Source organism: Scleropages formosus, chromosome 20, assembly GCF_900964775.1.
Source record: "Scleropages formosus chromosome 20, fSclFor1.1, whole genome shotgun sequence".
NCBI lineage: Eukaryota > Metazoa > Chordata > Actinopteri > Osteoglossiformes > Osteoglossidae > Scleropages > Scleropages formosus.
The window spans coordinates 9,070,101-9,092,642 of NC_041825.1; the positions used below are offsets into that span (position 1 = coordinate 9,070,101).

Genomic DNA, 22,542 nt, shown 5'->3' on the forward strand with positions numbered 1-22,542 from the left:
TGACATACGAGTGTTTCTGCTGAATAGCTGCACTATCATCTGGTTTAAGGCTGACATGGGAAGGCCTTCCAGTTAAGGAACAAACGCTTCGCATTACAAAGTGTCATAGCAGTACGTTAAATTTTGAACAAAGCTGGATCATTCTGCTTTAAATGTACTGGACTGAAATCATTTAATGTAAGTTTTTCTTGGATTACCTAAGGTCTTGCTGCGGGGGGGGGGCATTAGCTCAAGTCGAATTCTCACAAAGCAACTTGACCAGATAAGACACTTGAAACGTACACAATATGTACCTTTTATTCCAGTTCCTCTTAAAATGGCTCAGTCATTCAAAAATCTGACAAAATATGGATCTAACCAACAAACTTTTAGAAATCCAATAACCTTAGACAGCATTACAAATTGAGAAGTGTGGATTCTTACTTACGGTATAATACAGTGCACATCAAAAATTCATAGACAAACGATTGATCGTATTCAAATACGGCCACGTACAAACAAACAATCGGCTTCTTTCAAACACGAAGGACCTTCAAGATAATCCAGTCTTGTGGCATTTAGCTTATCCTGGAAATCGGTCATAGGTCCCGGTCGGACAAGTAGCGCCTGCAGTCAAACCTTGAACTGCGGCAGTATTTTCACACAACAAACAGCAGCTTCACTAGAAAAAGAAATACATGGTCAGATATTCCCTCTGCTTCTACAGAGCAAAGAACAACTTGACCTTTCTGGCGATCCAAATTGGACCAATCGGCAATTCAATATTCCAAACATTTGTCTGACCAGTATTCCTTACAAATACCATTAATCACATTTCACAGGTTTTTTTTTTTTTTTTTTTTTGGCCCATAACAATGTGCAATTCACAATACAAGTACATATAAAGTAAAACGAATGCTCAACAAAGGGCCCGATTAGTCTGCACTGGTTTAGGGTAGCAGTTAGTTTCAGTTTCCAAACAAGGTGGACTTAATGTTGGGAGTGCATCATTTTTTTTTTTTTTTTTAATCCTTCCAGAGTGGTAGGGGGGGAAAAAAAAAAAAATTCATCTGGCACATCCCACGTGCCTTTCATACTAAGGTACGCGCTACGAGCGAAAGCCACGTTGTTCTGCAGCTCGGCGTGCGACTTTCGAAGGAGACGATGCACCCGTTAGCTGTGAATTTCAATGCCGTTGGGCGTGAGCTTGGTCTTGTGCTCCGCTCGCGGGCCCTTGGCAGAGTACTGCACCAGCAGGAAGGGCTCCTTTGTCTCCCCTTCTCCCACGATGCTCTCTTCATCCTCAGGCTGGCCAATGTGCTGCCAATGCAGGTAACACCAGCAGCCCAGGATGAGGGCCCCAAGGGCAGCGATGGCGATCAGGATGACGATGACGGTCACCACGCCGGTGGTAGGGCTGTGATCCACGGCCGTGGACATGCTGGAGGGGTAAGCCGGGCGGAGACGTGCAGGTGAGGTTCTCCCACAGAGTCCTTGCCCACGACCGCTTGCTCGTCTCACCACCAAGACTGGAGAGAAACGTCTCATTAGCTCAGTCAACATACAGTACCGGTTTCGGGCAGAAAATCCCAAATATTTTTCAAAAACGCCTACTTATCGATCGCATTCGTTTCAGCTCAAAATGGAAAGTACTGAAAAGTCAGAAGGTGCTTTCGCAGAGGATCGCATTTATACCATTTCCGTCTTCCCACTTCCCATACAAGGACAAGGAGGAGCATTTCTCGAAACGTAAGGCTTCGGTTCACTTAAGATCAACCGAATTGGCACATATCGGAACCGCATTAGTAAACGAGGGTCGTTTTTTTTTGTGAACGGATTCCAACTGGACTGCAAACAGCCTGTCAGCCAGATGAACCCGTGGAGCCCCCAGGCGTTGCAACATCGTCTCTTAATACCCGACGTTAAGATCAAATAATCCTAAAAAAATTCCCGCCCCTGAAATTAACGCGAGAGTCGCCTGCTGGGGCTGAACGGGACCGCAAATTATCGAACGATCCACATTCTGTGCTCGAAGAGGCGTAACTGCGTAACCAGAACACGATAAACTATTTCCACTTCTCACTTCGACGGAAAGCAAAACAAAGAAAAGTGATGTTAACTAATAGAGCGGTTAATTCGAGAGCGCTTGACAGATGCGGAGAGCCAAGACGGCCGGCCGGAGAAGCGATAAAACCCGATGATGGTGGAGAGAAACGAGTATTATGTGAGCAACTTCATAAACAAATAACCCACTATTGTGCAGAGCACGATTATAATCTAACTGCCGTTTCCTGCATGTCTGAGGAAGGCGCAGATGCAGAGAGCGACACACACACACACACACACACACCTGAAAGCTGTGCCACCGTCTCCCAGCACAATTCAGGAAATGCACGTCAAGGTGAAATACGCGTTTACCTGTCCGACAGTTCCTGGGCAGCGCAGTACGGTAGTGTCTGCGTCACGGGATGAGCACTGGGCGAGAAATATAAAAAGTAAACCAGTCAATATGTGGGACCATGAAGGGTCCCGTTATTGAGCTTCGTGCACAGTAGCCTGCATACTTCACATAAATTAATAACTACACCTTAAAGTGTTATATTGCGAAGGGAAAAAAAAAAAACCACTAAACCATACAATTGAAAAATTTAAACTTTTTTTTTTTTTTAAATTTAAAATTCACAAGGGATCTCTCTCTCTCTCTCACACACACACACAATCACATGCCCCATGAGTGCAGTTGCATCCAGCACTGTACGTTACCTCGGATGAAGGCGTCATCTGAACAATATTGTTAAGTCATTGTGCATTGTTTTGGAGAAACATACCTGGTAAAGTAAGAAATGTGAATTATTAATCTCCGTTTAGCCGATGCTGGTGACTCGCAGCATTAGATAATCAACTTGACAATGATTTGCCCATTTATACAGGAGGGTCATGTTTAAAGGAGCAGATCAGGGTAAGTCTATTGAAAAAGGGCACTACAGCAGGAGTGGGATTCGAACCCGGATCGCCCGGATTGCAGGGCGACAACACACCTCCTGCCGCCCCGTGATTCTAAAAGCAGAATTACTGTGCTGTGCGGAGCAGCTGCAGCGTGTGCACCAGAACACCTCTTCACACAGATCCGGGTTATGCAACCCCGCCGCTCCTGTGACGGAAGCCCCCCAACCCTGATCCCGACCCGGAGCCCAACCCCGAGCAGTGGGAAATGTAGCCCTTGGGATTTTGAAATGCATCACAGGGTTTTAATCACTGAAAATCACTACAGCATGAGAACTGCAGGCCACCCTGTCACACAACACTTGGCTTTCAACCTAGAAAAGTTTAAAATGTCATCATTACTGGCAGGTATATTTTCCCTTACTTCAGAGCTGCATCCCACTCAAAGAATAGATGATCACACGGAGTTTTAAAGGATTTCTCCACCCTCCCTTCCAGAGAAGTCTCTATTGTTATGAAATGCTCATAATTCAATTAATTCTCACTGCACTGTCACTGTATTAGTGTATACAGCACACATTTCAAGAGCTTCCAGCGAAAAATAATCCCTGTGAAGCAATTTATAATTTTTTTGGCAACTGTAAAATTGACACTGCGCCTTGGGAAGAATAGCTCCCCGTTAATTGAAATTATAACGTCCTTACGCTTAGATACGAAGCAAGAGAAGGAAAAATAAATTATATCAGAGCGGCTGATTTAAATATTCTAATTAGCGCCGCGGTGAAAATGAGCGGTTGTTACGGACCCCCCCAGGACCAGGTAGGTTTAGAGGAATTATTAGCAGCGCGTGTAACGCCTCGAACACGACGAGTTAGCGGTGCGCGGAAACGCGCGCGAACAAGCGCGGCCCGCTACCTACGGCACCGTTACTCGCCGGTTTTACTATCGACAAATCATGAGCCACATCGAGTCTGCAGAGCAAAAGCGGGGAACTGAATCCGCCAAATAAAAGCGGGATCGCGCCACTGCAGCGACGTGAGTGTAGCGCTAACATTAAATTAATGCAGCGATTATGATTTATAAATGTGTTAAATGTGTTATTGATACTAACGCGAGCGCACCGAGTCTGACTGAGGGAGAGAAGCGGCGCGTCCGCGACACGGAGCTGCTACTACTACTACATTCGCCGCCGCCAAACAAAACGCAGCCGAACACAAAACGCGAGCGAGCGTCACGTTCTGCAAGAATCCGACACGAAGTCCCGGCCGAAGGACTCAAGGAGGAATCCACCGACGAGGAGGACAACCGCGAATGTCGGAATGATGAACGTTTCTTTTACCGTGTTTTCGCAGCGCTGCACCACCGGCGGAGCCGCGGCCGTCGTAGTTAGTTTCGCTCGCGGTCGCTCAGCTGGCGCGTGGGCCCCCGGTGCGGAGCGCATGCTGGCGCGCCATGGAGCGCGCGCCGACCCGCCGCGGGGCTCGTAGTCAATTTGAGACCCGGAGCAGAGCTCCACAGGCTGCGGCTCGGCACCGTTCCCTTCTTTGTGTCGAGGATGCTGCTGCTGGCGCTCCCCTACCGCCTCCAGGTCATTAGCATACGCTGGGCTGCGCCTCCGTTCACACGGACGGAAATGACGTCAAGACGCAGAGAACCAATCAAATCAGAGGAGCGCTGCTGACAGCCGATAGCCGATCGATGCTCTTTTCTGAAGCGTTTTAGAGCTCGAACGCGCGTGCGATGCTCTTGTTTCCGTGAAAAGTTGTATTGCGTTTTCGGTAGGCTTCAGTTTTCACCGTTTTGTTTCATTCAAGACACAATGTGTGACTTTTTGTTGCTCTTTCTGAGTAACTTGAGCATTCGGAAACGTAGCAAATTTACATTTATTCATTTAGCAGACACTTTCTCCAAAGCGACTTCCACTGAACTCTGTTTAGTGTTATCAGCCCACACCTTATTCACCGTGGTGACTTACACTGCTAGATACACTACTTACACTGAGTCACTCATCCATACATCAGCGGAACACACTCTCTCTGTCACTCACACACTAGGGGTGAACCAGAACAGCATGTCTTTGGACTGTGGGAGGAAACAGGAGCACCCAGAGGCAACCCACGCAGACACGGGCAGAACATGCAAACCCAGCAGCACTACTCACAGTGTGTTTCACTGATGTATGGATGAGTGACCCATTGTAAGTAGTGTACCTAGCAATCTAAGTCACCTGGGCAGAACTCCAGTTTTGTACTGTTCATTTGTAAATGACGAACAAATGACTCAAAATGAACTGGAATTTTCAGAATGTAAAAGACAGCTAGCCACCTAGATGCCTTAGAAGAGAATGCACTGAAATTTTACAAAGCTAGCATCATGGTTCACACTTACTTTCATTAAGCACTTGACCTGCTCAAGATCACTGTGGTCCAGAGCCTATCCCATAGGGTGGGGTGTAGGGGACTCAGTCAATCGCAGGGCAGCCATACACACACTACTGGCAGTTTAGAGAATCCAGTTTAACTGAACTGGATACCTTTTGAACTGTGGGAGGAAACCAGAGCACCCAGAGGAAACCCTCGCAGACCCAGGGCAAACATGCAAACTACACACACACACACTGAGCTGGACTCAAACCTAGACCCGAACAGCCCAGGCCCTGAGGCCACTGTGCTGCTGAAGTCGTGGTTAGCTTTGCCATTGAGTTATTTTGGGTATTTACAGCTACAGCACACTTTTACTTCCCCGTCCATCCAAACCACTCACCCCATACGGGGCACGGGGAACCGGAGCCTAACCCACCACACAGGGCGTAAGGCCGGAGGGGGAGGGGACACACCCAGGATGGGACGCCAGTCCGTCGCAAGGCACCCCAAGCGGGACTCGAACCCCAAACCCACCAAAGAGCAGGACAAGGACCACACCCCCTCTTTACTTCCCCAAAATGTGCGGTTAAAATCTTCAGATAAGCTTCTGACACCAGACATGTTATTTACAGTGAACTAATTTAAATACACAGTTTATGTCTCTAGACCTAGTCAAAACCATCCTCAGATGTGTAGTCTGAGTTGTACTTTGGAGAAAGCCTCTGCTCTATGAATCAATGAAAATTTACAAGTAATATAGCCGCATAACTAATTTCCCCAAAATAATTAAAAAATAAGAGTATAAAATGTGAGGGGTGACGCAGTGGGTTGGACCACAGTCCTGCTCTCCGGTGGGTCTGGGGCTCGAGTCCCGCTTGGGGTGCCTTGTGACGGACTGGCGTCCCGTCCCGGGTGTGTCCCCTCCCCCTCCGGCCTTACGCCCTGTGTTACCGGGTAGGCTCCGGTTCCCCGTGACCCCGTATGGGACACGCGGTTCTGAAAATGTGTGTGTGTGTGTGTGTATAAAATGTATTATGTACTGACACATGCCTTACTACTGTATATAAAGTATGTAATAAATGTTATTAACTGAATGGATGTGAAAGAATTTTAGTCAGATTAACAGCATCTGAAAAAAGACACTGCTGTACGACATGTTCGGTCAATAATATTATTGTATTTTCTATACATACTAATTCAGACACATTATCTTCACTAATTTTGTACATGGCTATGCTTGGTTAACACACACACACACACACACACACACACACCGTCTGAAACCGCTTATCCCAAGTCGGGTCTCGGCAAGCTGGAGCCTAACCAAGCAACACAGGGCGCAAGGCCGGAGGGGGAGGGGACACACCCAGGACGGGACGCCAGTCCGTCACAAGGCACCCCAAGCGGGGCTCGAACCCCAGACCCGCCAGAGAGCAGGACCCAGTCAAACCCACTGCACCCCCTCTGGTTAATGTATAGTCAAGCAAAATTTTATTCTGTGATAATACTGGCTGAATTAGTATAGTGAAAGACTCTAAACAAACTCAAGTGTCTTTCGAATGTAATTTCTTGTATGTATTCTGCTGTTGCCTTTTGCAGTTTCCTTCTGGATCAATTAAGTTTTCATTTCTCTATCAAGTCCGGACGGCTGGAGGAATCATCGGCACACCCCCGCCCCCACTATCCAAGAATAGTACTCGTCCAGAGTGAGAAAAAGGGCTGGCAAAATCATCCTAGACCCTTCGCACCCAGGCCACTTCCTCTTCGAACTTTTGCCGTCTGGCCGGCGCTACAGGGCACCGAGCACCAGGACAGCCAGGCACAGGAAAAGTTTCTTTCCTCAGGCCATCTACTCCATGAACAGCTAAATGCCCCCTAGGGAGTAAACTGGTGCAATAAACAACGCTATTTATATTTCTATTTATTTTCCACATCATATCTCTTATTTACTTTCCCTTGCATTGTATATAACATACCTGTACAAACACATAATGTCTAGTGTCTATTTTGTATATCGAGTACTTTATACTCTTTTTTTTTTTTTATCTTTTATCAGCCCACTCTGCTTTTATTATCTGTGTCTTGTCACTGTCATTCTGTCTGTGCTGTGGAAGTTTCTGTCACCAAGATGAATTCCTTGTATGTGTAAACATACTTGGCAATAAAGCTCATTCATTCATTCATTCATTCATTCATCTCAACTGTCAAAAGTGGTGGAAAACGCTCCAGTCCAGCGACCTCTAGTGGCGGAAATCAGTAGTTTCCCAACGTTTTTAAGACCGTCGCCTCTCAAGGGTAACTGTGGAGGTACCTGAAGTTATTTCGTTTTCTGTGCTCCCCAGAGTGTTCAAAAAAGTTTTTTTTTTTTCTTTTTTTTTTGTAAAAGCCATATGATGTGACTACTTAGACTCCTCTTCCTCCGCAAAAGAAAGAGATGGACTCTACTTCCATTTCTCTCCTTAATGTGTTTCACGTAGCCAGTGTCAACAGATTCCTTTGTGTGACACAAAGTATCGCATTGTTTCTGCTTGGTTGCCACGAGGCTTTGTTCCTGGGCCTTCCTTCTGCTGGGTGGTCCTGCTTGATGGAACCCACGTGAAACTAAGGGGGGTTCGTGGACGTGTGAGGAGGAGAGGTCACGGTGCGAGATGGTGCAGGTGTGGCAGAAGCACTTAATTTAGCTGACGCTCTTCTCCACTTACTTTCATTGATCTATTTCTACTGCTGTGTAATCTAACCGTAGCATTTGTACTGGATAAATATCTCGCTCAGGGTATTCGAACCTACAACCCTGGGGTGCAAAGGCAACAGCTCTATCCACTCCGCTTCCAGCTGTTCCCTTTTCAGTGAGGTTATCCTCTTATCCCTGCAATAGTGTAATAAGTTCAAGTTCAAGTTGTTTTTATCGTCATTCCTCTATACGGCTTGTGTACAGTGGAACGAAATGTCGTGTCTTCGGAGACCACGGTGCAACACAGAACATAGCAGAAGACAATGAATAAATACGCAGGACAGGACGTGGACGCGGGTATGGCTGCGAGCTGTAGGCAGTTGTGGTGTCGTGTAGCGCTGAGTTAGTTGAGTAGTCTGACTGCTTCAGGGAAGGAACTGTTGCGGAGTCTGCTGGTGGTGGCGCGGATGCTCCTCTACCCCCTGCCAGATGGCAAGAGGGCGAAGAGTCCGTGAGAGGGGTCGTCCACAATGCCGGCGGCCTTGTGGATGCAACGGTTTTTGTATGTGGAGTCGATGGCGGGAAGAGGAACTCCGATGATCTTTCCAGCTGTTCTCGCCACTCGCTGTAGGATCTTGCGGTCGGAGGCTGTAGAGTTCCCATACCACACGGTGAGACAGCCGGTCAAGATGCTCTCCATCGTCCTTCTGTAGAAGGTAGTGAGGATGGGAGGGGGAGTTTGGCTCTCTTCGGCCTCTGTATGAAGTGGAGATGCTGCTGGGCCTTCTTGGCTAGGCAGGTGGTGTTCAGAGTCCAGGAGAGGTCCTCCGTCATGGGCACACCAAGAAACTTGGAGCTTTTCATTCTCTCCACAGCTGTTCCATCAATGTGCGGAGGTGAGCGGTCTGCTCGGGTCCTCCCGAAGTCAACAATTATCTCATTAGTCTTGTCAACATTTAAAGATCGATTGTTGTCTTTACGCCCTTCTGCGAGCTGGTTCATCTCCTCTCTGTATGCTGACTCTTCATTGTTGCTGATGAGGTCCACAACTCGAGTGTCGTCAGCAAACTTGACGATACGATTTGAACTGTACTTTGCAGCACAGTCGCGAGTCAGTACGGTAAGCAGCAGTGGACTGAGCACACAGCCCTGGGGAGTGCCGACGTTCGGCGCGGTGGTGCCGGAGGTGGAGTCGCCGATCCCGACGTGCTGAGGTCTCCCAGTCAGAAAGCCCAGGATCCAGTTGCAGAGGGAGGCGGCCAGACCCAGCAGGCTCAGCTTAGTTATCAGTTTCTGAGGGATGATTGTGTTGAATGCTGAACCGAAGTCAATGAACAGCATCCTTACATAGTTGTCCTTTTTGTCCAGATGGGTCAGGGAAAGGTGGATGGTAAAAGGGTAAGGAAGTGCACCCAGGCTTGCGCAACTACTTAAAAATGCACCAAAGAAGAATAAAGAAGTTTCTGTTAAATGTACTGAAGTATTTCATTCCAATATAATAATGTCCTCCCCCATGTCTCAGTCCCGGTTATAATAATAGCTGGTCTCGTGCTGGAGGTTAAGAACAATGGTGACGTCACGGACTTCGGCTCACAGCTCAGTCAGCGCTAACGAATGAGTGGGTATGGATAACAATTACACTTCACTGGAGTACTTGTTAACTGTTGTTGTTGTTGTTGTTGTTGTTCATGTTTTTGTTGTTAGCGTTGCCCAGGTGCGTCCGCGACCTCACCCCGCCTCGTGCCGCCTAAGCGCGCTCCTGTCCGATCACGTGTCGCGCGCGAGGACTCGGCTCCGAAGAGCAAAGAACACGGAAGGCGCGATCTGGCAGTAACTTGCTTTTTGTCCTTTAACGGTATTTAAACAGCCCAGTAATGGGGCTGCGCGGTTGACGTCATCGTCCGTGCGATAACTTGTACCGGGTACCAAGTGAAGTTGTATTTGTGCTCGAGAAGTTAATACTGTACTTAATTTCGCGGTCTCCACTGCAGTAGCGCGCGCGGCGGCGGCGGCTCGCGAGGTGAGTTGAAACTAACTAAGGTGCGCGCGCGCGCGAGCGAGCAACCGGTTCTTTCTGGAACTTTTGTTTTCTAGGTAAATTTGTTAGCGACGACTGAAAGTTTCTCTAGTTCTTCAAGTAATAATAATAAGAGCAGCACGTCTGGGAAAAACAAACGTAAAAAAACTATGCAAATAAGATTTGTGTGAATTATTAACCTTGGCTTGGCAAGTTGTTATGTGTTTTTGTTGACGCCGGTTTTCCAGGGAGGCTTGCGCGGTGTTAGATGGATTTTACAATTTACACCTTTATATTTCTAGGCTTACCCTCAGTAAAAAATGATTTAATCTAGTATAATTTAATATAATAATAATTATCGTAATAATTTAATCAAGGGTACTGCAGAAGGAATGGGATTCGAACCAGGGCAGGGGCGATCAGGTACAGGTGACAGGAGGAGTTTGTTGGCCACTGAAAATTTGAACAAACTGAGCCCTGAAATTCGAGTAAAGCTGAAAAGGCCGCACTGTGTCGTGTAGGAACAGCTGTGTTGTGTTTTACTGCTCTTTACATTCATCTGACGCTTTTCTCCAAAGCGACTTAGTGTTCAGCTTCTTGCAGTTATTCACCCATTTATACAGCTGGGTAATTTTACTGGAGAAATTTACTTTCCTCAAAGGTACTGCAGCTGGGGGTGGGATTCGAACCTGCAACCGAATGCAGCAGCTCTAACCACTACACGACCAGCTTCCCCTTTTCATTCGTCCCTTTGGGTTTGACAGAGAGCCAAAAGGTGCCTTTTCCCACGGTGTCGCAGCGCCGGTGCCAAAACAACTCGCAGAAATTAGACGGCGTCTTTTTCCGGAATGTTCTCCCTATAGAGGGACGGAGCTTTCTCTTGTCTTGTGTGGGTTTCCAATGTTTCCTCATCCGGCGAGCCGGCCGCTTCCGTGGGCAGGCCGCGGTGTGACGTGGGCCCTACAGGGACCGCGCCACACAATGGGAACGCTTCAATATGGGAAGGATATCGCTGGGTGTTGTTCCAGGAAATGTTTGGTCCATCTAAGAATGCTGTCATGCAAGTCCTGAAGCGTGCTGCGATCACGCGATGATGGTGAAGCCGGGGAAGACATCCCTCGGATAATGCACAGTGTCTGAGAGCGTTGTATTTTTGGAATGTGGAAACGTTGTGACGAAGCGGTGTGTGTACCATAAGGCGCACCTGGTCACCTTTTCAGATGCGCATGTGAAAGTCAGACTCTTGTGCTGTACATGGCGGTTGAACCAACTTCTGTAGCTGCCAGGAGTGCAGGGGTGAAGCGGGTTTGAAAGAGATGAGGTTTGAGACTCTTCTGGAATATCAGGCAGGATTCAGCAGTTCTGAGGGAGAGGGGAGAGTGACAGGGTTTTTGATTTCGTCCCACTCATGGGTCAAAGGTCGCAGGTTCGAATCTCATCTTCAGCTGTAGTACCCTTGAACAAGGTACTTACCCTAAATTACTCCAGTAATGTTACCCAGCTGTATAAATGGGTAAATAATAAGTTGCTTTGGAGAGAAGCATCAGCTAAAAGAATAAATACAATGTGGAAATGTGCAGTTCTGTCGTTTAATTTTTGACCAAAGGATTTCCACTCTTCCACCCAATTAAAAGACTCACTATGTCTCTTATACCTGGGGCCCGGCATGGTGGTCCAGCCCGTAACACTGTTGTCCCATAGCACCGGGATGGTGTGAGACATCGTGAGTTCGATCTCTGCTCGGTTTGTGTGGAATTTGAATGTTCTCCTGCTGTTTACATGAGTTTCCTCTGGGTGCTCTGGTTTCCTCATGCTGTCCGAAGGCATGTGCTTCAGATCAACTCTAAATTGCCCATTGTGTGTGTCTGTTTCATTGATCTAGTGATAGGTGTGTGTCAGCCACCCTTGATGAAAAAGGGTTAAAATAGCTTGATACAAAGTAAATACCACAGTGATCATGGTAAGTCACTTTGGAGGAAAGTGTCTGCTAAATGAGTAAATGTACATATTGAACAATAAAAACAAAGTAAGTTAATTTCAGAATTTCTTCAAGGCATTTACTTGGTATGGGGGGGGCACAGTGGGTTTGACTGGGCCCTGCGCTCCGGTGGGTCTGGGGTTCGAGTTCCGCTTGGGGTGCTTTGCGACGGACTGGAGTCCCGTCCTGGGTGTGTCCCCTCCCCCTCTGGCCTTACACCCTGTGTTGCTGGGTTAGGCTCCGGCTCCCCGCGACCCCGTATGGGACAAGCGGTTTCAGATAAGTGTGTGTGTGTGTGTGTGTGCGCGCGCATTTACTCGGTTGTTTCTACACGCACAGCACTATGGCATCGGCACCGCCAGCAGAATTTATTCTCGGGGATCCTCCACTGCCCTCCTACGAAGAAGCCATGAGCCATCCGTACCCGCAGGACTTTGGACCTCCTCCACCCAGCTACTCCAAGGCTACACAGCAGCCATGTCCGGCGCAGGTGTACAACCCGTCAGTACCACCAGTGACCGCACCACCAGTGGGTAAGGACCACCGCTAGATAATGTGAATGTCATGACTAAAACCATATTAAGCATGTTTTATTGACATTCGATAATCTGAGTAATTTGTCACATTAATAGTTAATTATGGGATTTACAGAACAGACACTTATGTTTCATTAATAAAAACATGGTAAAGTTCACTAAAACAACTGCCTTTGCCTCTGTGCCAAATAAGACTTTTAAATTTAGGGTGAGCTAGAGAAATGCGTTCGATCATCTACAGTTCCCAGACTGTTGCACTGCTTAAAGGTGTAATTACACTGTTCTCTGTTGTACAGAGGTGAGGTGGACTAGGAACAAAAAAAATAAACAAGGTAATTCCAAGGTCAGTTTACACGCTCATAGACCCTAAAATGTTAAACCCACATTCGAATCATAAATGTGGACCTCTTAAATAGTGAATCAGAGCTGTTACTCCCTTTATGTCAGCAAAACACTGCATGCCTTACAGCAATTATTAAATAATTGTAAGTAAAAAAAAAAAAAAAAAAAATTTATTGGCAAATGGCAGAAACAAGAAAAGCATCTAACTGACACCTAATGGCAAAACATACTATAATGCAAAGGACTAACTTATTGTGAGTATGTTTTTGTTTAATATTCTTTTTTTTTTTTTTTGGATTCATCAATGTACACTTATTTAGCAGACACTTTTCTCCAAAGCAACTTCCAATGAACTCTATATAGTGTTATGAGCACACACACCTTATTCACCAAAGTGACTTACACTGATAGATACACTAGGTCACTCATCCATACATCAGTGGAACACACTATGGGGGAATCTGAACAGCACATCTTTGGACTGTGGGAGGAAACCAGAGCACCCAGAGTAAGCTCACACAGACACAGAGAACATGCAGACTCCACACAGACTGAGCGGGGAATCAAATCCACGTCCTCTCGCACCACCCAGGTGCTGTGCGACAGCAGTGTTACTCACTGTGCCACTGTGCTGCCCAATATATAGTAGACCAGGAGTGTGTGTTTCTTTCTAGATCTCATGTGTGGGTCCAAGCCCATTGGAGTTTTGGACTTTTTTTAGTTTCTTTTCACTCTTTAGAGTTTTTCACATTTGTGTCTTGCAGTGACTGTGCAGAGAGTTTTCGTGCAACACACTTTTACGGACCAGCCAGTACAGATGCAGTGCCCGGTGTGCATGCAGCTGGTCGTGACCCGCCTGGAGCACAGGTCAGGTGCAGCAGCTTGGGTCATCTGTGCAGGTCTCTTCATTTTCGGGTACGTGTACCATGGAATCCTTTACAACAGACAAATGGTGGTGTAGCCTTAATGTCCCTCATCTTCTTACACTGTGGAGGAAATGACGTTTCTTAATTTTTTTTTGTTAGATACAATATTGTAACGTAGTGGTTGGAGCTTTTGCCTTTGGTCCCAAAGGTCTCAGGTTTGAATCCCAGCTCTGGCTGTAGTACCCTTAAGCAAGGTACTTAGCCTAAATTGCTCCAGTAAAATTACCCAGCTGTATAAATGGGTAAATAATTGTAAATTGCTTTGGAGAACAGCATCAGCTAAATGACTAGATGTAAGTGAACTATAATGACTGTTGTGCACTAATTCACTGTTCACCCTATGTCCTTTGTTCCAGTTGTGCCTATGGCTGCTGTTTGATTCCGTTCTGCATGGATGATCTGAAGGATGTGACACATTATTGTCCCAACTGCAACAATGTCTTGGGGGTCTACAAACGCCTTTAATTGTTATAACGCATTCTTTCAAAACTGTTTTGTATATTGGATTTTAACCCTGTCAGACTCCAACACCCACTCATTTGCAGTGACTGTGTATGTGTGTGTTTATGTACTTTGGGTCAAGTTTATTTAATGAAGGGTTAAGGGGAAAGGGAGTTTTGCACCTTGTTTGTTCAATTATTTTCATAGTGAACTGGGTACAGTATTTCTGTCGGGGAGGAATATGAAGAAACGTGTAGCAATAGTACTTGATTGTTCAAATGTAGAAAATGTGCATCTTTTTGTATTGGATTAAGTAGACAGCACCTCTTGATCTCAGTCTGTAGTGAGGTGTTGAGAGAGCAGCTGTGCGTAGCCTTGACTGCACCTGTCAACAAACCCAATCCTAAAATACTACAGGTATGTTTGCGTAATTACTTTTTGTGATGATTTTAAATTCAGTTATGCAATCAATAAAGAGGGGGGTGCGGTGGCGCAGCGGGTTTGTCCAGGTCCTGCTTGGGGTGCCTTGCGACGACTGGCGTCCTGTCCTGGGTGTGTACCCTGCGCCCTGTGTTGCTGGGTTAGGCTCCGGCTCGCCGCGACCTCACTTGGGGCAAGCACTTTTGGCGTGCGTGCGTGCGCGTGTGTGCTCGCGCGCAATCAATTAAGAAGGTGTTTGAAGAAAGGGCTACTTTTCTTGCAGTCCCATTGTAATGCTGGTTAGTGCATGGCAGGGAGGTGAGGAGTACTGAGAGCAGAGTGTACTGGTCAGTGTCTCTTAACCACCAAATAAGGCTGACAAAAATGGAGAAGCATTTGACTATTGGATATAAAAGGTCTACTCCTCCCTCTTCCCTCCTTATCAAACTCTTTTCCTGTGACCTGTAATAAAATCTTTGTATAAATTATTCAGTCAGCAGTACACTTGTTTGCAGGGTGCTTGTTAAGTGCTTGCTAATGAAAAGCAAATATCCTGTCGATTATTGTGGTTGTAATAAGAGTAAAGATACAGTACCTGTTACTGTACTTCAGGGTATTTTAATCATTTAAAATACTTTCAGTAAACAAATCAACAGACCAGTAATGAGCTGCACATGTTGGGCAGTGCCATTATTGTACAACTTTAAGCTTTAGCAATTAATCCCTCAGAAGGTGAACTTCTATTAATTGACCTTATTGCATCACACTGTGAGTGCTAAAAACATAAACTGAAGGAATGATAATGAATTGTACTGATTGTTGTTGGATTAAATCTGAAAATGGATAATTCTGCTGTGTGTGCGTTTGACATTGAAATAGACGTCCATCACTGCATTATCTAATTTTTCCTTTTTCAATGCATGTACTATTGCACTGGACAGTGATTTATTTTCTCACTTAGCTGGACATTCTCCAAAGGTGAACCAGCATCAACAGGTACAGAAATAAGCACCAAGGCATGTACAAATTCACATTTAAAATAATATTTACTTTTTCAGTCTTTTAGATATCTTCATTTGCTTGCAAATTAGATGATATGGGATGATATGTAGGATGGTACGGTAGGGAGTATGGACAGCTCCTAGAATGTGGATGGAGTTTGCATGTCCTGACTGCTTCAGTGGCTTTCCTGCGGCCTCGTGCCCCACGCTGCATCGCACCGACCCCAACGCTGCGGAAGGAGTCATTGCTCAGGAGTGAGTGGGATTTTATATGATTGGAGAAAAAGGCAGGAAAAAACCTGAGGGTGGAGCATATCTTCATTAGGGGGTGTGTTACTTCATGATGGGCATGTTCTTCCTAACCCTAAATAAAAGGCAAACTGCAATCTGTTTTTTCTATTGAGCTTGTGATAGCTGAAGCAAAAGCGACTCCTTTTGTAAGTATATTTATTTTTGTTTTCATACAATTTATGCTTTCACTTTTTTCCACTGAGTTCACTTTTGCAATTATCTGTGGTGCTAATATTTTTATTCTTACAGACTACATTCACTTTTAAAGGATCAATGGCAAATGCATCAGTATACCCTCAGGTACTGGTTGGTACGTCACAATTCTGAAAATATCTTTTTGAATTGAAATGTTAGTGTATATTCTAAACATTTAGTTGTAGCTGTACGGTTTGCCTATTGCATCAAAGCAGACTAGTACAGGAGAACTGTTGCGCAGAGTAACAGACCTAAAATATTTTATCTTTGCAATTAAATCAGCAAGAAGCAGACCGTTTGGGGACAGCCCTGTCCAGGTGACATGTCCAAAGTGCCATCAGACGGTCGTGACCGAAGTGCAGTTCTCCGCTGGACTGCTCACCTACCTTTTCTGTGGAGGTCTGCTCTTCTGCGGGTGTGTAGTACGCATGTCTCACGCACATTTCCAGTCTTAACGCTTGGCAAAATGTTTTAAAGACACCTTAGGTGTGAGTACTAATGAGGAATTACCGTGGTATGTTTGTCAGAGATCATTTTTGCATTCAAATGGCCATTACGTGCAACTTTCTTCCCTATCAGGTGTGTACTGGGTTGCTGCCTTATTCCCTTCTGTGTCAACCGCCTTAGAGACGTCACTCACATCTGTCCAAGCTGCAAAGCTGTTCTTGGTGCGTACAAGCGACTGTAAATGTGCATTTTATTCACTTCTTCGCAAGGTTCAGTCTATCAAGTACCGATGCCTGTATACAGAGACGGCATTCCTTGGAAATACTTGGGTCACAAGACCAATTCAGCATGTCCTTTAATTCGATTTTACTGTCAGACTGCTTTCCTCTTCCTATTAGATGCAACCAATGGCAACGGAACAGTTGCAAAGTAACATCTGTGTACTCAACTGTTAGTGGCACTACAGTGACCTTTCCGGTATCCCTGTGTTTTTGCGGTACCCAGTGCATCTGATTGCTTTATTTTTCCCTGATTTATTTTGCTGTCCTCTCTGGCAATGCTTCTTGTTGTACTTCTACATTCTGCGACAAGGTGTGTGTTTGTTACTAATTGTATGTATGCTGCTGTAGCCTTGTGAAATTTCCACCTGAATCAATAAAGCATCCATGTGGCATCAGTTGTACCTAAAATTAGATTAATCTAATTTGTTTTACTCAGTATAAGCAAGCACTGTTGACCTCAGCCACTGTAAATCAATGGCATCTTAAAACAGTGAAACAAGGGTTATTTTAACACTAAATCTACTATATGCATTTAGCAGCTGTATTTAGTTGGGGTTAAGGACAGATTGAGAATGACTTGATATGGAAGCTAATTTACAATCAGCGTAGATTTTATTTTGCAAAAATTCCATGTTGCAGAGCAAACATCCTGAATTTATGCAGCCAACTGATGTCAGTAAAATGCACCCAAACAATCATTGAGTCCACCACATCCACTGTTTACAGCTCCTGTCCAGTGCACCTGTATTCAGCTTTTACTGTGATTTAGAGGTAAACCTGACTTAGGAATTACAAAGTGTTATGAATATACTTCTGTTCCCAGTTGTGTTCCTAAGTTGAGGTGCAAGTGTATTATGTTCTCAGAACTACTGTAGTTGCAAATACAGCAGCGCACAAGGCCTCTCAGCTTCTAGAGGAGCTTGCACGGGATGTAGCCTTTGAGTCCAACCTCCAGTTAGTGGTCATTTCATATATTTTTATAGACTTTCAGAATAATCTTTATATTTTCACTGAAGTAATAAAATCCTTTGATGTGAAAGTGGGAAAAAAAGATTTAATCAAACATAAGTAGCAAAGACAACTTAAAATGCAAGAATAAGATAAACTAAATAACAGGACCTGTCCCAGAAAACTGTCAGACATTCAGGCAGAGGGATGTAACATTAAGTTCAGTATCATAAATTTTTAGTTTAAGAAATGGGCAATTATACAACCAACCAAATGCAAATAAAATGTCTTTAATTTTACCCAAAGTACAAAAATGCATGGTGCCAAAAATTGTGTTCTGTTTTAAAAGACCTCTCTCCTCCAGTCAAATATTTAAGTTCTGCAATTACACATTACACAAATCTGATAAAATGCAGATTTTCACATTATTTAAATCATTTATAAGAGGGGACTACAACTGAAGAGCCTTAAAAAAAAACCCAAAACACAACATATTAGGGTCTTTACCTTCCTGGTCATCTTATCCTACAGACCACTGCCGAATCCATCACGCAACTTAAATGTTGCAGCTACTAAAGTAATAACCATGAAAATGGATTTAGTCTTCAATCACTAAAGCCAATGGTTTGTATCATCCTCTTTGCATATATGAAACATACAGGGATACTAAAAATAAACTGAACAATTAAGAAATCCCAACAGTTTAATTTACTCAAGTTGATTTTTTTGACAAGTCTTTACTACTAACGAATCCTTCACCACTATGTGGACCAAGATGGAAAAAATAAAATATGTAATTGTTTTATAATCATCTGCAGATGTAAACTTAGAGCAAGCATGTTGGAAGCTGCCTCCCAAAACCAATGTCATTTTTAGGACTTTATATTCCAGGTGGGGACAATTCTCATTTTTGATGACTATTTTGCACACATCATCCCCATATCAACTGAGGAAAGCAGAAACAAAGTTTTTTTTTTTTTTTTTTTTTCCCCCTGGCAATAGTTTTGCATGACCCTCTGGAGTGGAAGTCAACCACCCAGCAGCGAGTGACCTCTGCAAGATGTTTCAGCTGAACTCAGTTTAAACGCGTGACAGGACAGCCGATGCGGCCCGAGCCATTCGAGCAGATGATCCGCCAGCGTGGATCCGGCTTCACGTCTGGCTGAAAATCGATCTGCACCACTGATGACCTCAACTGTCACTGGCCACTGAGGAAGGCCAGGTGTCCTTTTGTACATTTATTGGCGTAGTGGCCCTTCTCACCACACTGAAGACCAAAGAAAGAAATATCACTCGTGTAGCAGACAAACCACAAAGTACCCTGAAATCAAGGTGAATGCTGCTGTCGTGTACGAGCTTACAAGTCCACAAATGTATGGGATGCAAGGCAAAAATATGCCATCATCAGATGGAAGAAATACTTCTTTAACATTGTCCTAATATACGAGGCAGTCATGAAGTTCTAGGACCGGCCTCCGTGTGACTCCGCCAATCGCTGCAAGCCATCGGTACACGCAAAAACATAATTCTGTTGTAAACACAGCAGTGCCACACAGGAGCCAGACTTAGAACGTACTGAATGTACCGTGTATTTGCAAGTAACACAATCACTTATTTCTGAAACCATGACAAACCATTTCCATTTCTGCCAGTGCTGTAAATAATATTGCTTCGCAAGCCATTTAATTTTATGATATTACTGCATTTATGACACCTATTTTCAACAGAGAATTTTAATTTGTATGGAGTTTCCACCCCGTCCCAATAAAAAAGGGTAATGACTAGGGATACGACATACGTTGTGACTCTGTTTACCTTGTAACAGGTGACCTGTTCCAGTGGTCGAGGCCCTCTGTGACCAGTTGTGTTGTTTTGTGATTGCATTGCCCCAATGACCTGTGGGGTCCTCTGGTATTGCTGCTGGTTGTTGTTGTTGTTGTTGACTTTAGGGTTGGTTAGCTGAATGAGTGATGACGAAGACCTCATATTTGTGGGCTGAGCATTTAGCTGTGAGACAAATATAATGTATACACAATTTAGAAAGCATGCTTTTTTACTTTATTACATGTTCTCTAGATTAATTTTATTGAGTTGTACCTGTCGCACTACAGACTCAAACTATGACAAAAGACATAAGGACACAGAACCCATTCCCCCGAAAATTAGTTTGAAAGCTACAAAATTACAGACGTAAAGCGGAAATCATACCTTTTGTTGCGTCTGGGCTTGCTGAGGTAGCGGCTGCTGCTCCGTAGTCCCCATGGGCAGCTCAAAGCGTGGGCTGCAGAATAGAGCTCATCAATGTACGTTGTATACTCAACATTACAGATCACTTTCACAACATTTACCTGGTGTATAAAAAGAAATCTAAGTTATCAGAGGACAAATGAGAATATTCAAATCCCCAAAAATTTAGAAATGACAAAAAATGTATTACTCACTGCATGAATTTACATGCCCTGCCTTCTGGGCAAAAGCCAACCAAGTAGTTAACGCAAATAACCCTTCGAGTGTGTCTGTGTCTGCAGTCGGGACCTACAACACAACTTATGGTCACATCTGTACGAGACACGAAGCCTGGAGTTTTATCATCGTACTAATATTTTTCCCCAAAAGATGCTCACCATGTTTGCAGAATCCTCTGTCATACCATGGACAGTCTTTGATCTTTGATTCGGGATCAATATGCAAGAATGGACATTCTTTATTACTGCATTCCCCTGCGAGGAAATTTTACGTTACAGTATTTTGAGTGGAACTGATAGCGAAGTGCACATACTTTGTAGAAAATAATCAAACCCTCACCAAACTTGGAATAGAAGTAGCATTCAGGCATCTTGGTCATGTCGTATTCGTGGAGAAACTCACACTGGTCTCCTTTCTTACACAAACCTCTGAGCCAGTGTTTACAAACGACTGTTTTCTCCCCGCTGATGTGACGGAAAGGACACATTCCACCTTCGACACACAGAAAAGGCGTAAGTGCATTTATTCAAAGTCACCGGCAAGATGAAAGTACCGGCAGCACGTGTGGCTGAACTGAGAAGGTATCCACAATTAGAGCCGTTACCTGCACTGCACTCGACTACATTTACATTAATTTACAGTATATTTACATTTATTCATTTAGCTGATGGTTTTCTCCAAAGCAACTTACAACATTAAGCTACCTACAATTGTTTATCTATTTATACAGCTAGGAAATTTTTACTGGAGCAATTTTAGGGTTCAACTCCTTTCTCAAGGGAACTGCAGATGGGAACCGAACCTGCGACCTTTTGGTCCAAAGGCAGCAACTCTAACCACTAGACCACCAGCCATCCCATTAATTTATTCGTTCAACGTTAAGCTACCTATGTACCAAAATTATCCTGAATGTACATTATTCAACGCAATTAATAGCGGTTTCACGAAACACGCCAACGAAGTTAAAGCAAGGCACGACGCTGACCTTTAGAGCAGGCTGCTTTCATGAAGAATTCGCACACAGCCGCTCCAGACTCTTGAGGAGGAATAAGCAGGGTGTGAGTGTTAGTAACACGGCTACAATTCAGGTATCCCCCCCCCCCCCAATTTATTTTGACAACGAGCTCAGATCAATGATAAATTGTAGGGTTAAGATTTGGTGCTGGAATCCCAGCTGCATCCAGTCTGTTGTTGGGAAAGGATGGGACGGCACTCTCAAACGTTGAGCCAATAAACTATTTAATTTGCGCAAATTAAATAGTATTGGTGCTGCCCCATCAATCTTTCCCAACAACAGACTTCATCCACTTTAAGGCACAATACTGAAAACTAAGCCTGTATAATTTGCTTGGGCAAAGACATATGATATGAATCGAAACAAATACTACATTTAATATACAAATTGATAATTATATTACCATAATCATATAAACAATACTTGCATCTGAATAAAATGTAGTATTTATAAAACCTAAAGCTTTTAATACATTATATCTCAGAGCAATTTTTCTTGGTAATTTCTGAGGATTTTGCTATTATTATTATTATTATTATTATTATTGTTATTGTTATTATTATTATTATAACTATAGGGGACAAACACCTGGGACCTCAGGCTCACACGGTTACTGTCCAGCTATCAGCACCTCTCTGTGCTGTGCCACCTCACAGTGGGAAATTTAATCATTAAATTAATCATGTATGTAAATAAAAGCATGAAACCAGGCAGTAGATGGAACGATGCGCCAACTTACTGTCCATCCCGGGGAAGGGCAGCGGCTGAGCCCCCAGCTGCTGCTCCACAGCAATTTCCAGGTCGAATTTGATGTGATCCACTGTGGCTATCAACTCCTGCATGATGATGATGATGATGATGATGTTGTTTTTTTTTTTTTTTTTTTTTTTTTTGTTTCCCGCACTTCACTTGTACTGAACCACTCGCACAAAAAAAGACACCAGCAGACAAGCTTCCCGGAGAACCGCGTCTTTAAAACCTCTCGTTAAACACGCAACATAAGGAACGAGTCAACTTTTTTTTCCTTTTTTTTTTCCTACACATGTATCGGTACCAACCGATATCGCAAAACTAAGAACTTTTCCGCGACAAAAATTTCCCTCTCCCTCTCGACGAACGCTTCAAGAAGTGAACTCCGACCTCTGATCTTCAAGGCGCAACCAATCGAGCCCACCGTTGCCGTTTCGACGCGATCGCTCTCGTTTGTTTTTGCTACTAAAACTGCTTTCGTACCACACATCATGAATAGCTGCCGTGAACTGGCAGCGGAAACACCTCTGTT

The 22,542-nt window shown here is 44.5% G+C and overlaps 3 protein-coding genes across 10 annotated transcripts; 1 reads left to right on the forward strand and 2 right to left on the reverse strand.

Moving 5' to 3' along the window:
- Positions 1–306: 306 nt before the first annotated feature.
- Positions 307–4,547, reverse strand: LOC108926229 (stannin-like). Of its 3 annotated transcripts, XM_018738836.2 has the most exons (4): positions 4,262–4,547; positions 2,743–2,807; positions 2,398–2,454; positions 307–1,508 (listed from the first exon to the last, which is right to left on the reverse strand). In XM_018738836.2, the coding sequence occupies exon 4, from the start codon at positions 1,417–1,419 to the stop codon at positions 1,153–1,155; it is 267 nt and encodes an 88-aa protein (XP_018594352.1). In that variant the 5' UTR covers positions 1,420–1,508; positions 2,398–2,454; positions 2,743–2,807; positions 4,262–4,547; the 3' UTR covers positions 307–1,152. The 3 variants fall into 3 exon arrangements, with proteins under 3 accessions (XP_018594352.1, XP_018594338.1, XP_018594344.1); XM_018738822.2 differs by lacking the exon at positions 2,743–2,807; XM_018738828.2 differs by lacking the exon at positions 4,262–4,547 and having other exon boundaries at positions 2,743–4,255.
- Positions 4,548–9,493: 4,946 nt separating this feature from the next.
- LOC108926617 (lipopolysaccharide-induced tumor necrosis factor-alpha factor homolog) lies at positions 9,494–14,726 on the forward strand. 6 transcript variants are annotated; one of them, XM_018739415.2, is made up of 4 exons: positions 9,494–9,578; positions 12,291–12,484; positions 13,594–13,744; positions 14,112–14,726. In XM_018739415.2, exons 1-4 carry the CDS (start codon positions 9,571–9,573, stop codon positions 14,218–14,220), a joined length of 462 nt encoding a protein of 153 aa, XP_018594931.1. In that variant the 5' UTR covers positions 9,494–9,570; the 3' UTR covers positions 14,221–14,726. The 6 variants fall into 6 exon arrangements, with proteins under 6 accessions (XP_018594931.1, XP_018594969.1, XP_018594960.1 ...); XM_018739453.2 differs by having other exon boundaries at positions 9,533–9,574; XM_018739444.2 differs by lacking the exon at positions 9,494–9,578 and adding an exon at positions 9,613–9,811.
- Positions 14,727–17,525: 2,799 nt separating this feature from the next.
- Positions 17,526–22,505, reverse strand: cpsf4 (cleavage and polyadenylation specific factor 4). The gene is made up of 8 exons (XM_018738920.2): positions 22,000–22,505; positions 21,231–21,281; positions 20,585–20,737; positions 20,404–20,499; positions 20,221–20,314; positions 19,988–20,060; positions 19,595–19,786; positions 17,526–19,046 (listed from the first exon to the last, which is right to left on the reverse strand). Exons 1-8 carry the CDS (start codon positions 22,100–22,102, stop codon positions 18,978–18,980), a joined length of 831 nt encoding a protein of 276 aa, XP_018594436.1. The 5' UTR covers positions 22,103–22,505; the 3' UTR covers positions 17,526–18,977.
- Between the last annotated feature and the right edge of the window lie 37 nt (positions 22,506–22,542).

Bases quoted from the DNA above. Each gene is read 5' to 3' on its own strand.
- cpsf4 (XM_018738920.2), bottom strand. From the start codon at position 22,102: ATGCAGGAGTTGATAGCCACAGTGGATCACATCAAATTCGACCTGGAA. The intron at 20,500-20,584 runs GTGAGGGTTTGA...ATTTCCTCGCAG, and splicing joins CTACTTCTATTCCAAGTTTG to GGGAATGCAGTAATAAAGAA. The intron at 20,061-20,220 runs GTGAGTAATACA...TCTATTCTGCAG, and splicing joins AGGGCATGTAAATTCATGCA to CCCACGCTTTGAGCTGCCCA.
- LOC108926229 (XM_018738822.2), bottom strand. From the start codon at position 1,419: ATGTCCACGGCCGTGGATCACAGCCCTACCACCGGCGTGGTGACCGTC.
- LOC108926617 (XM_018739415.2), top strand. The intron at 12,485-13,593 runs GTAAGGACCACC...TGTGTCTTGCAG, and splicing joins AGTGACCGCACCACCAGTGG to TGACTGTGCAGAGAGTTTTC. The intron at 13,745-14,111 runs GTACGTGTACCA...CCTTTGTTCCAG, and splicing joins GCAGGTCTCTTCATTTTCGG to TTGTGCCTATGGCTGCTGTT.